The sequence below is a fragment of the Typopeltis vanoorti genome, chromosome 20, assembly GCF_054136105.1.
Source record: "Typopeltis vanoorti isolate ZY-2024b chromosome 20, IOZ_Tvanoo_1.0, whole genome shotgun sequence".
NCBI lineage: Eukaryota > Metazoa > Arthropoda > Arachnida > Uropygi > Thelyphonidae > Typopeltis > Typopeltis vanoorti.
Genome location: NC_143568.1, coordinates 97,981,497 through 97,994,853, shown reverse-complemented (window position 1 = coordinate 97,994,853; position 13,357 = coordinate 97,981,497). Strand labels below are relative to the sequence as shown.

General features: G+C 36.4%; 1 protein-coding gene across 1 annotated transcript in view; it reads left to right on the top strand.

The window, feature by feature from the left end:
- LOC150095699 (proline dehydrogenase 1, mitochondrial-like) overlaps window positions 1-13,357 on the top strand; it is a 128,453-nt gene that overhangs the window by 74,244 nt on the left and 40,852 nt on the right. Inside the window, exon 9 of the mRNA XM_090409944.1 lies at window positions 10,215-10,361. Coding sequence (XP_090266070.1) covers window positions 10,215-10,361 — 147 coding nt within the window. The remainder of the gene's footprint in view (window positions 1-10,214; window positions 10,362-13,357) is intronic.

The following is a 13,357-nucleotide window of genomic DNA, read 5'->3' as shown; positions in this document are numbered from 1 at the left end:
ACAGATTTTGATGCCAAATAAGTAGTTTTCTTCCCCCCCCCCCAAAAAAAAAACCTTCTCTCATAAATTTCAATAGTATAACTTGCATAACACAGCAGTACTAATTAAAATTACAGCATAAGATGTCAGCAGTTGTTCACCATATTCTTGTGTTGGCTTCATCAGTTTCACTCAGGCTGGCTGTTAGCAGATTTCTAAAAAGTTAGTGCTAGAAAGTATTGATTGCTTCCTTCAGGGAATGAAAAGATATAAAGAATTTATATATTTTTAAAATTTTTTTTTAATTTTGTAAAATCAAAGATTTCTGTGACTGAAACTATATTCACCAGTTTTAAATGTAAATAACTTCCATATTTTTGTATGAATTTAATGAATTATTAACTGTTCTAAGCCTTGAATTTTTTATATTATTTACATATTAATTGCTACCATCTAGGAAGAAGGCAAAACAATATTAGTCCTGAAGAGCAAACAATACTTCTTCAAGCCATTTGAGGTCTCCCATAGATAGTATGGTAATCTCATGCCAGTGACTGAAATTTATCTACTGCCTAAAGATACTCATAATCATCCATGCCCATGGAATTCAAACCCATACTGTTGGTTGGAGAGTGGGTATGCTATCCACTCAGTAACTTAGAGATACAATGTCTAGCAAAGTAACATCAATGATCTGAGGACCGTCTTTACTTGCCTTTCTTTTTTTCATTAAAATGGCACTGTGAGCTCTAGCTCTTAAGCTACAATTTGGATTTCATCAATGATATTTGAGCCTCATCTTCTTGTTATTCCTTTTCTGACATTTTATGAAAGACCTGTCTGGCTAGGTATAAGGGATATAACATTGGCACCATAGCTCAGTGACTTGCCACAAGTCTTTTGTGGTCTTTATAACAGTAACATACTGATGAAATATTAAATCTGAAAAACTCTTCTAGTATGCTGAACCAACATGATAGCCGTGAATGAATACTATGTTAGTATAAAGGTCAGTGAATGCGAGGCCTTCATTCCCTGCCCCCCCCCCCAAGAGCATATACACTATCTACATAATTTTCCAGACACTTTAGCAATTTACAATTGATACCAGCAGTCAAACCCTAGTATCGAGTATGTCCACCTTTGGCTTTGATAACCTCCTGCACCCTTTGAGGGGAGGCTTTCCATCACTGTGCAGCAGACATCAGGTGGAATTTGTCTCCATTCCTCCATCAAAGCAGCACTGAGTTCAATGACAGATCCAGGACATGCTGCTCTGGACCTCAATCGGCACTCCAATTCGTCCCGCAGTGTTTGATGAGGTTGAGGTCATGACTTTGCGCAGGTGAGAGCAGTTGTTTAACACCTGTCTCCTCATAACAGCTGCAGCTTTGCGGCATGGGGCATTGTCGTCTTGATAGTAACATGGGCCCATTCCATAAAAATTCCACAGTGTAGACAGCACCTGATTATCCAGAATATCAAGGTATACTGAGCTGCCTTCATGGAACCATGGGCAATGACCAGTGAACTCACTCCAAATCAGCTGAATGTACCCCAACTTTACTGTGGGTACAATGCACTGTAGTAACAAGCGTTCACCACACCTACACCCTGCCATCAGACTGGAAACAGGTGAACCTTGATTCATTGCTCCAGAGTACCGTTTTTCACTGGTGAGTTGTCCAGTTCACACGCTTTTTGCACCAGGGCAGACAAGCCGCCTTGTTTGTTTTTGGGATGTTTGGCTTGTGTGCAGCTGCTCTTCAATGGAAACTCAGTAAATGGAGTTCTTTTCACACCATGGTGAGCATTAACAGTGTTAATGCTCACCATGGTGTTACTGGCACTCTGGAACTCATCACGAATGATCTGTGCTAATTGTAGTCGGTTTTTGCATGCCACCCATTTTAACACCCTCCTGTCCTTGTCAGTCATTTTTGGCAGCTGTCCTGAGTGTTTTCTTGCACTAGCAATGCCAGAATGTCTCCATTTGTTGATCACATCGCCAGCTGTTGATTTTGGATGCTCCAGTTGAGCGGCAATGGCACGTATGGACATGCCACCAATGTGACAGCCCACGATGACACCTCTCTCTAAGTCGTTGAGTTCACATCATGTTGCCATACCACCTGTATTCAACTTCTATAATGAAATACCGCTTCCTACTATCTGTACACCATTTTTTTTTATGCTGTTAACAAACCTGGAATGTTCCATAACTTCAAATAACAGGGGTGTCCAGACAATTATTGGTGGATAGTGTAGTTCTAATTCAATCAACTCTCACTATAACAAACTTGTAGGGACCACATCAGTTTCTTTTAGCATAAGATTATATCTTGAGGGTTTGGTTAGGACTTTACAGTAGTTAGTTATAGTGAGCAAGTTTGTTATAGTGTTGCTTGCTGTAGTAAATAAACTGTATCAAACTCATGTTAGAGGTTTAATGGAGAAAATAGCTGAGAAAGGATTAAAAATAATATTTAATTCTTCCAATATTTCATCTCAGTCACTGAGACATTGTCAGGGAGTACAATGTGAGACGTAACACCCGTAAAGGCAACATAAAACTAAGTGAAAGACATGGATAAAAGACTAGAGTCCTAACTAGGCAGGTTGCCCTCTGTGGGTACCTGTTAGCAGCCTAGGATGTAAACTGGGATCTCCAAATATTAGTGTTGCCCATATTTTAAGAAGTTTAATGCAATCATATTTATTCAAATTGAGCTGATTTCTGAGAGCATGTGCAGATTCCAAAAATAGTTTTTCTCTTCTAAATTTACTGTGATGGTGGTCTTTTTCCAATTGATTCTATGGGCCATATCCAAAGCATGGTCTGCAAGGCCTGACAGATGTTGGTTGATCTTTCTGTCTGTCCATAGTAGGTCAACTTGCAGGAACAGTACTCTGTACACTCCAGGAACTGAGAGAGGAAGGATTTGATATTTAATAGAGCAGATGAAGGTAGCTAGTTTCAATTGGGGCTTGAAAGCCATGCAGAGGTTGTCCTTCTTTAAAGATTCTGGCTATTTTTTCTGAAGTGCCTTAGACACCGGGGATGATGATAGCATTACTAAAATCTTTCTGAAGAGAATGTTAAAGATTAGGGGATGGATTGATTATTTTTGATCATGTGGGAAATGTAGCCATTAGATAAGATGCAGTATATATGATTCATTTCTGCTGTGAGAGAGGACTAACTGGACTGTTTTTGCAATCTGCAGCTGTTCTCAGAACTAAGCCTAATTTGAATAAGTATGGTTGCATTAAACTTTCCAAAATATGGGAAATGCTAATACTTTGAGATCCCAGTTTTCATCGTAGACTGCCAACAGATGCCCATAGAGGGCACCTGTTGGCACACACAAAAGCAATGCAAAACTAAGTGAAACACATAGGTGAAAGACTAGTTTTGCATTGCTTTTGTGTGTGTTACATCTCATATTGTACTTCCTGACAATGTCTCGGTGACTAAAACAAAATATCAGTGGTTGCCAACCTCCTATAGGAGATGGCACTCAAAGAAGAAGAAGAATACTTTCTCAGTGCTGTTTCACTTCTTTTAACCTTTAACATAATTTTTCCTAGCACTTAAGCCTTAACACACAGATTGTGTATCATACTCACTCACTGTAATAAACTATGAGAAGTTGGACAAGCCCATAAGCACAGTGCTGTTCTAAAGGAATCCATCAAGCATCTAACAACTCCCATGCTGTGATATGGCAGTTCTGTATAATCAACATACATCGGTCTGGTTCTTGTCATTACTATTCATTAAGTAGTTGGCCTACTCTTGCAGGCTGGTGTTAGCACCATTGTTTTGTGCTAACATCAACAGTACACTTACTATACACAGTGTTCATTTGCTTATAAATTTCTTTGGGACTAACTCTTTGACAATAAGACAATCATCATGCTCTGCTTTGTATGTAAATTAGTTGCAATTTTGAACTAGTTTTGTACTGTTGTCTAATCCTGCTATCATTGCTTTCAGAGCAGCTTCAAAGAATCAGTCAATCAATAAACATTGATTATTTGGTTCAGAAAGGTCAGGGAGGAAAGAGTGGAGGCATTATTTTCATGACTTATGTAGGCTTTTCTGTGGAATTTTTCTTAGTGATTTGTCGTTATACATGCTGACAATAAATTTAATGTAAGTGGTTAATGGTTGGGCGGATTAGTATCGGTTGATGAAGTATATAATTTGGCTAGAAAGCTCTAAACTGTTTAATTCCTGAACATTTACTGTAGTGAGTCAACCATATAAACTTGTCAGGACCACAGGAATAGTCTGCTCTAGTTGGATAGTTTGCTATAGTGAAGTTTCTTAATAGCAGTATTATCTATAGAGATTTGGCCATGATTGTATTAAATTATGTTTACTAAAGTGAGAGTCTACTGTGGCTACAAAATTGCAGAATTTGGTTGCTTTACTTTAGGAAAGGAAAAAAAACAAAAAAATTTAGTTTTGGCATCGGTGCTATTTGAATCAAGTTTTCAGCTGTGAATGTGAAGAGTACCATTCACCATGTGAATGGTACTCTTCTCTAGAATTAAAAGTTCCCTAGGGAAATTTCCTGTCAACTCTTTTATTTTATTCTTTCAAGTAATCCTTTGTCTTTTTCTGGTTCTTTTCCATTTTCTTTCTCCTTGTTGTGGATGTGATGCCTTGAAGAAAGATGATGAAAGAAATTTTGAACCAGGTCTCTGGTCCCAAATTCTGTTACAGAGAATGTTTTTCTTATTTCCAACTGTAAGTTAGACTTGAGGAAATATTAATTTAGTAAAAAGTAATCAGTATCATAATAAACTTCCATTCTTCAAAGAAATTCAAGAAGGTCCCAATACTTAAGTACAATAAGTATTGGGACCTTGATGGTTGTACAAAACCATCAAGGACATTAACAACAACATATTGTACTTAATCTGATGTTAGTATTGCATAAGTTTTGTTTCTTTACATCACATTTCTATCTTTATATTTACATTTTTTCACTTGGTTAGACTATAAATTAAAGATGCCAAGAAATTATATTCGTGGTTTAATCCTTTATCCAAATTTAAGGAAACAAAGTTTGTACGTGAAGTATCTTAATGACTGGGCCACTTGTATGTAGAGGTTAATGACTTCACATCAGTTGCCTTAGTATGAGACACTCGGTTTCGACCTTTACTAAGAAACCTCAGTAAAGGTCGAAACTGGTTTCGGAGTGGCCCTTCCCATAATGCATAGCATTATTATTATTACCACCCAAAACCCTATGTAGTCAGACTCATCTAGGAGGTCCTTTTATCATACACACAGCTCATCATACTGTGCTTTAAACACACTCAAATTCTCTGCAGACACCACACTCTCAGGCAAGGCATTCCAATCATTCACAACTCTACATGAAAAAAAAACCTGCTTCTCACACCCTCTTTATACAGGTTCCAGGGATGACTTCTGGTTCTCCCCTGATCTCCCACTATATCTGTAGAACCTCTCCAGCATTGATCCTATAACAACCCCTTAATAACTTGTAGGTCTCTATCATATCTCTCCTCTTCCTCCTGTCTGCCAGACTTTGCAAGTTGCATCTTCTCAATCTTTCCTCATACTCGACATTTCAGAGGTTCAGTTGCCTCTGAACCCTTTCCAACATCTCTTCATCCTTCTGAAAACCAGGAGACCAAATCTGGGCACAATAGTCCATGTGTGGCCTAATCAAAGCCTTATACAATGGAACAAGAATCTCCCTACTTCTACAAGTCAGTGTCCTCTGCATCATTCCCAGAAGCCTTTGTGTTGTCTTCACAATTTTGGCTATGTGTCCCCTAAATTTCAGATCCTTATCCACTATCACCCTCAGATCTCTTATTTCCTCTACCTCCGACAATATATCCTCACCAAGCATAAATTCTGCCTCCCATTTTTTGTTTTCCAAATTTTAAAACCTTACATTTTGCAACATTGAACTCGCATCCCCATTCCCATGCCCAATCACTCAATTTATTCAAGTCTGCTTGTAAGGCCACAACATCTTCTCTACTCTTCATGGTTCTTATGAAAAAAAAAATAATAATAATAATGAAATAAAAATAAAATTTAAAAAATATTTAAAAATAAAATATAAACGGAATTACATTAAACATTTCTATAAAGTCCTCTCGTATTGAAATTTTCTTTTGTTTGAGCTCATTCTTGTTGCTATACGGATTGCAGATGGGTCCTCCACATTCTTGGAATGATTAACCCATCATTGGATAATGTTTCAACATTTCACAAGCTTCTTTGAATTTTCTTTCAAACCAGGTTTTGGTGCCTTTCCAATGAATTCTGTGGCATGTTTGGAGTGCGTGGTCTTATAGGCCTGTTTTACCATAGTGGAGGTATTTAATGTGCCATTTGTGTTTGTCTTTTCTGATCGGGATGGTGCATTCTGTTTCCCCTATGTAAGGCAGGTTAGAGGTACATTGAATTTTGTAAACTCTTGGATGGGCCAGGTATGGAAGAGGATCTTTGGAAAAGCTAAGTAAATTTCTTAATTTTGTCGGGGTTTGAAGGTAGTCTTAATGTTGTATTTAAGTAGTGTTCTATCTATTTTTTCTGAAATGTCCCTAAGGTATGGCTATTGCATTCATGTAATCCTTTTTGTTTGTAGTGGCATTTTTATGGAGGATCTTGCGAACCGTTTTTTTGTAGTCATTTTTTCCAAATATTTGGTTAATGATTTCAAATTCTTGGTTCAGAGCTTGTTAGTTGGAGCAAATTGTTAATGCTCTGTGTTTGAGGATGCTGATGACTCCTAGTTTTTGTGTTAGATGGTGGTATGAATTTTTATACCTACATAGACCTGTATGTGTAGGTTTGTGGTAGACCATGAAGGAGAGACAACCTGAGGGAAGATGTGTCACAAGTGTGTCTAGAAAAGGAAGAGAGTTGTTGCTTTTGATTTCGATGGTAAAGTGGATACATTTGGGTTGTTTGTTCAGGTGGCTTAGGAATGTATTTAATGTTTCTTGGCTGTGGGGCCAAATGGCAAAAATATCATCAACATATCTGAGTCAGACTTTGGGCTGGCCGAATCTAGAGCTCGTTGCTCAGTCTTCTCTAATGGCCGTACCTTCTTCTTGTAGGTAAAATTATTTTGCCACGTGAAATACCCAGAGCAGAATACGTGGGCAAAGAGGACTGTGATGTCAGGTGGAAATAATCGTGGATTGGGACATTAGTGAAAATGGCAGTTATGTCAAAATTGACTAATAAATCTTTGTCGTTGAGTGTAATGTTTCTGATTTTGTTTATGAAGTGCAGTGCTGTGTATTTTTTAAGTTTGAGGGGTGAGTGACCTACCAACTCCTTGAGTGTGGCCACTAATTTCTTGGCTAAGTGATAATTAGGGCTGTCAATTCCTTCAACTATTAGTCATAGTGGTGTATTTTTGGAAGGTCATAAATTCTGGGAGCACAGGCATAATGCAGTACTGTATTAGTTTTTTGGTTGTTTCTTCTGGCCATGTGATCACCGATTTGACTAATTCTGCTGTTTTCTTTTTTATGCAGTTTGTAGGGTTATAGTTCATCATTTGGTATGTGTTGAGGTCAGATATCAAATGGTTCATTTTTTTCTAAGTACGTTATCCAATTAAGGACAATGGTAGCATTACCTTTATCTAATGCTACCATTGTCCTTGATCAGACAACACACCTAGAAAAAATTAACCATAAATTCAGAATGAATATTTCCTTCTGAAATTCTCTTGTTCTTTCCATAATCCTCCTCATGTTTGCTATGTGGTCTCTCCTTAAGTTGCCTATTCTTGTGGCAATTCTCTATTCACACATGGTTTCAGACTTTTTTGGATCATTTTCAGCATAACTTTTACTTGCATGTGAAATTAAAGCAATGGTTTTATAATTCTCACAATCTCTGGAATTTGATTTTTTTGAAATTGGGATGAATACTGATGTTTTTCAATCTCTAGGCCACTATTTTCTTCCAAATTTCAAAAATTTCACTGTTGACAAATTTCAATCAATATAATCACTACTTCATCTCCAACTGATCTCAATAATTCCACTGATGCTCTAGAAGTTTTTCCTTTTGGTAGCTGTTCCATTGGTGATATCACTTATCATGGGTTCCTCAACAAATTCTTTCCTTTCAAATTCTCCTTCAATATTATTATCTTTCTTGTACAATTCCTCTACATACTCTTTTCATCTTCTTTTTTTCACTGTTTCTTCTTCCGTCAAACATTTTACCAAATTACTTTTTACAACTCTAAACATATCTTGTTCTACCCATAATATTATTTTTTTTTCAGTTTCCCTGCACCTTTTGTTTAGATGTTTTTCCTTATCTTTCTTTGCCTGTCTCTGGAAATCTGCACTTAGTTATCTAACCATTTCTTTGCTTCTCTGAAGTTTTATTTTTCTTCTTTACTCTGCTATTTGAATAGCTTCTTCTGACAGCCATTACAATCTTTCTTGTTTCGTTTTTTGTTTGTTTGTTTCTTTCTTCTCGCAGTTCTTCGAATTCTCTTCCTGTCTTCTCCAAACCTTTTAATTTCTTCTTTAAATGTTTCATTTATATGATTTTAATCAAATCTGATACTGTCCTTTTGTTTCTTCTTAGCCCTTAATTTCAATTTAACTTCAGCTATCAATAATTCATTATCTATTCATTATCCAAAGTTTGTACCAGATAGTGCTTTTGCTGCTTGGATAGTACTTCTGCACCTTCTTCTGGTAACAATATAATCTATCTAATTTCTGTATTCTCCATTAGGCGAAGTCCATGTGTACAATCTTCTTTTATGTTGTTGAAAGGAAGTATATGAAATGAATCAGCTGTTCTCAACACAACTCCAACATCCTTTTTCATTTTTGCTATCTAGTCTCTTGTTCCTCTGTCTCTCCTAAAGCTTGCCTGTTCTTGTGGCATTTCTCTATTCACATATAGCTTCAAACTTTGATGGATCATTTGGAGCATAACTTTACTTTCATGTGAAATTAAAGCAATGGTTCTATAATTCTCACAATCTCCAGGATTCGATTTTTTTTTTTTTTTTTAAATTGGGATGAATGCTGATGTTTTTCAATCCTAGGCCACTATGTTTTCTTCCAAACCTATTGACAAATTTCAGTTAATATATTCACTACTTCATCTCCAGTTACTTTCAATAAGTCCGCTGATACTTCATCAGCTCCATGAGCTTTTCCTTTCGGCAATTGTACAAATCTTCTACATACTTTTTCCATCTTTTTTTTTTTTTTTTTTTTTGCTTCTTCTTCTATCAAACATCTTCCCAAGTTACTTTTTACAACTTCTAATCTAGGGATAAACTTCCCTGTAACTTCATTTATCTTTCTAATCAGGTCTCTTGTTCTACCTGTAATGTTGATTTCTTCAATTTTCTTGCACATTTTGGTTAGATGTGTTTCCTTATCATTCCTAGCTCGTCTCTGGAACTCTGCACTCAGTTGTCTAACCCTTTTTTTTGCTTCTCTAAAGTTTCATTTTCTTCTGTTATTTGAAGTTTCTTTTGATAGTCATTAACAATCTTTCTTTCTTGTTGCTTTACTTAGTCTTCTTTGCTTCATCTATTGCTGTACATTTGTAAATTAAAGATGCCAAGAAATTATATTCTCGGTGTCATCCTTTATCCAGTATAGCTACATTGAACTGTAGCTATACTGAAAAGGACTCCTTTTTAGTCCATAATACTAGTGTCACCTACTTCATCTAGTGGTTGGCTTCTGAGACTACTTTACTGCTTCATTCTAGAATTGAATAAAGCAGCAAAGGAAGTATTCTGTTCTCGGAAGTAAAGAAAGAAATCTGTTCTCGGTTTTCCTCTAGGATACATTCAGCATGTCCTTAAAGGTATCACCTGATTGCATGTAGGAAAAGAGATAAAAAATGATAGAAATGAACAGATCTTAGGACCAAGCATGTCATCAGTCACTGAAATGAAAATTACTGACAGACAAAATTAGTCTGATTTGCTTAGAATGCACAGTGTTAAATTTAGAATAAAGCAGACTAATTTGATCTGTTTTTCAGTCATTTACTGATGATTAGTTCATCTATTATATAAAGTATTTATTTATTTTTGAATGAAAATGAATGCCAAATAAAAAAACTGTATTATATCATGAAATTTTTAGAATGATGTTCAGGGGCAAATGAAAAGCATTTAATTTTTTTTTTTTTTTTTTTTTTTTTTTTTTTTTTTTTACAGATAGCTCGGGAGAAAGATGTCAGAGTGATGATCGATGCTGAACAAACTTATTTTCAACCTGCTATTAGTAGAATTACTATGGAATTAATGCGCAAATACAATAAAAAGAAGGCCATTATTTTCAATACTTACCAGTGTTATTTAAAGGTAGGATTAGTTTTTCTACAGTCTACTTTGACTTGGTTAAATTAAGGCTAGAGAATTTAGTTTTGTATGTTCAGCCTATACATGAGAGGTTGGTTAATCAACCTATAGCACGTTAGTACCACATATGTGTAATTTTGCTTCATGGAGTATTTATCATCATCATCAAATTCATGATATATATATATCTTCCAGAGGTGTACAGGATATGATAATACTACATGAAAAATTACATTATTACTAACTTCCTATCTAGATGTTGAAAGTTTATTTTTCACTTGGTTAGACTATAATAAATTTAGTTTAATCCTTTATCCAAGTGTGAGCAAACGAAGTTTGCGCCTGAAAGTATCTTCAGGACTGGGGTAAGGTGGTACAACACCGGGCACCTCGTTGCAAAGGTGGAGCAAGCTAACATCACTCCTATCTCAGTATCTCCCATAAGGCAAAACACATCTCCTTGCAGATATGTCTAATGTTATGCATTAAGGGAAGGGCCACTACCCAGACTAGTTTCGACCGGGTTTTGCATTATGGGAGATACTGAGATAGGAGTGATGTTAGCTTACTCCACCTTTGCAACGAGTTTCCCGGTGTTGTACCACCTTACCCTAGTCCTGAAGATACTTTCAGGTGCAAACTTTGTTTGCTCACACTTGGATAAAGGATTAAACTAAATTTATTATATTCTAACCAAGTGAAAAATAAACTTTCAGTATCTTTCTCTAAATCCAGAGTAATTTAATAAAAAGGTGGTACACCTTTTGGCAACTCCTATAGGTAGAGATGACCTTGCTAATGCTTCTGCCTAGTATCTCCACTTGGGCCTGGCTCCCACTGAAGAGACCTCAATAAAGATCGAAACTAGTCTGGGTAGTTGCCCTTCCCTTAATGCATAACATTAGACATATCCGCAAGGAGACGTGTTTTGCATTATGGGAGATACTGAGATAGGAGTGATCCGGTGTTGTACCACCTTACCCCAGTCCTGAAGATACTTTCAAGCACAAACTTTGTTTGCTCACAGTTGGATAAAGGATTAAACTAAATTTATTATAGTCTAACCAAGTGAAAAATAAACTTTCAACATCTTTCTCTAAATCCAGAGTAATTTAATAAAAAGGTGGCACACCGTTTGGCAACTCCTATATTCTGCCTGGTATCTCCACTTGGGCCTGGCTCCCACTGAAGATACCTCAATAAAGATCAAAACTAGTCTAGGTAGTTGCCCTTCCCTTAATGCATAACATTAGACATATCCGCAAGGAGATGTGTTTTGCATTATGGGAGATACTGAGATAGGAGTGATGTTAGCTTGCTCCACCTTTGCAACGAGTTGCCCAGTGTTGTACCACCTTACCCCAGTCCTGAAGATACTTTCAGGCACAAACTTTGTTTGCTCACACTTGGATAAAGGATTAAACTAAATTTATTATATTCCTATCTACAATTTTCCTTCAAATCAGTCTGTTACCTGTCAAGACTCCAACATTATCAGATCTTATATTTTTATCATCTAAGGCGTGTTTTACTGTATCAATCCACCTATATCCTTTCTTTTAGGCTTGCACGGTGATCCGAACTCATTTTTGAAAATTATGGAGACAACTACCGTGTTTGAATAAAAACTTTAGTTTAATATAACTAAAATCTACAATTTGATGTTTTGACCTTTATGTCAAGGTCATCTTCTGGAGCATACAAATATACACAAGAAACAAGCTATACTACAATCAAACTGGTTTGTTAAAGACACTGACCAACCGCTACCACAGGCCAACAATTGTGGTAGCGGTTGGTCAGTGTCTTTAACGAACCAGTTTGATTGTAGTATAGCTTGTTTCTTGTGTATATTTGTATGCTCCAGAAGATGACCTTGACATAAAGGTCGAATTGTAGATTTTAGTTATATTAAACTAAAGTTTTTATTCAAACACAGTAGTTGTCCCCATAATTTTCAAAAATGAATCCACCTATATCTTGGTCTTCCTCTGGGTCTTTTTCCTACTAACCTGGTAGAGAACACTCGTTTTGCTTAGTGAAGATGGTTTCTGAGCTTGCAGACCATGCTCTGGATACTTGCCACAGAATACGTTGGAAGAAAGCCACAGTAATACACTGCAGCAAGCTTAAATTTGAAAGACTATTTCCATATTTAATTCATAGAATTAAATATGGAAATAGACAACAGAATCAACAAAGCTGCTATCGTAGGAAATCAACTGAATCAATTTATATGACATAAGAGAGAAATTAGCCAAAACACTAAATTAACTGTATACAAGGCAGTATTCAAGCCTATTTTAATCTGTGGATCTGAGAGTTGGGTCAGAAGTAAAACACTTGTTTCAGGTGACCATACCACCTGAGATTACCTTTGCTAATGCATTCCTGGATGCTGACAATGTCAAGATCTTTCCTAATATCCTCGTTTTTAATATGATATTGCCATTGATGCCATCTCTTCATGCCCCTAATCTTCCTCTCTCATATCTGTGGTCTCTAGTCTTTGGTCAAGTGTTTTACTTCTGACCCAACTCTCAGATCCATAAATTGGCTTGAATATTATCATGTATACAGCTAATTTAATGTTTTTCTTGTAGAAAGGCTTATACGTTGGCTGTACATGATTATTAAATTACTTAAGGAATTCACAGTGTAAACTGGAATATAAATTAAAATAAACTTTAATATATACTTCCTATATTTTGGCAACGTCATGTTGCCATCTTCATGGGAACTTAAGATTAAGACGTGCACACAGGCACTATAACAGCACATGAGGTCGAAGAAAGGAGACTACTGTTTTTCCTAAAGTCCTGATGGTGCCCCCCAGCGGGCTATATTAGTTATTCTTGGCTGATGTTCTCAAGATGTACGTCTCCCAAATTTGGGGCAATCACATGCATCCAAATTTGTTGAGGTTTGGCATGTTTTTTAGGCTGGGGCTGATTCTATGAATAGTCTTTCAAATTTAAACTTGCTGCAGTGTATTACTG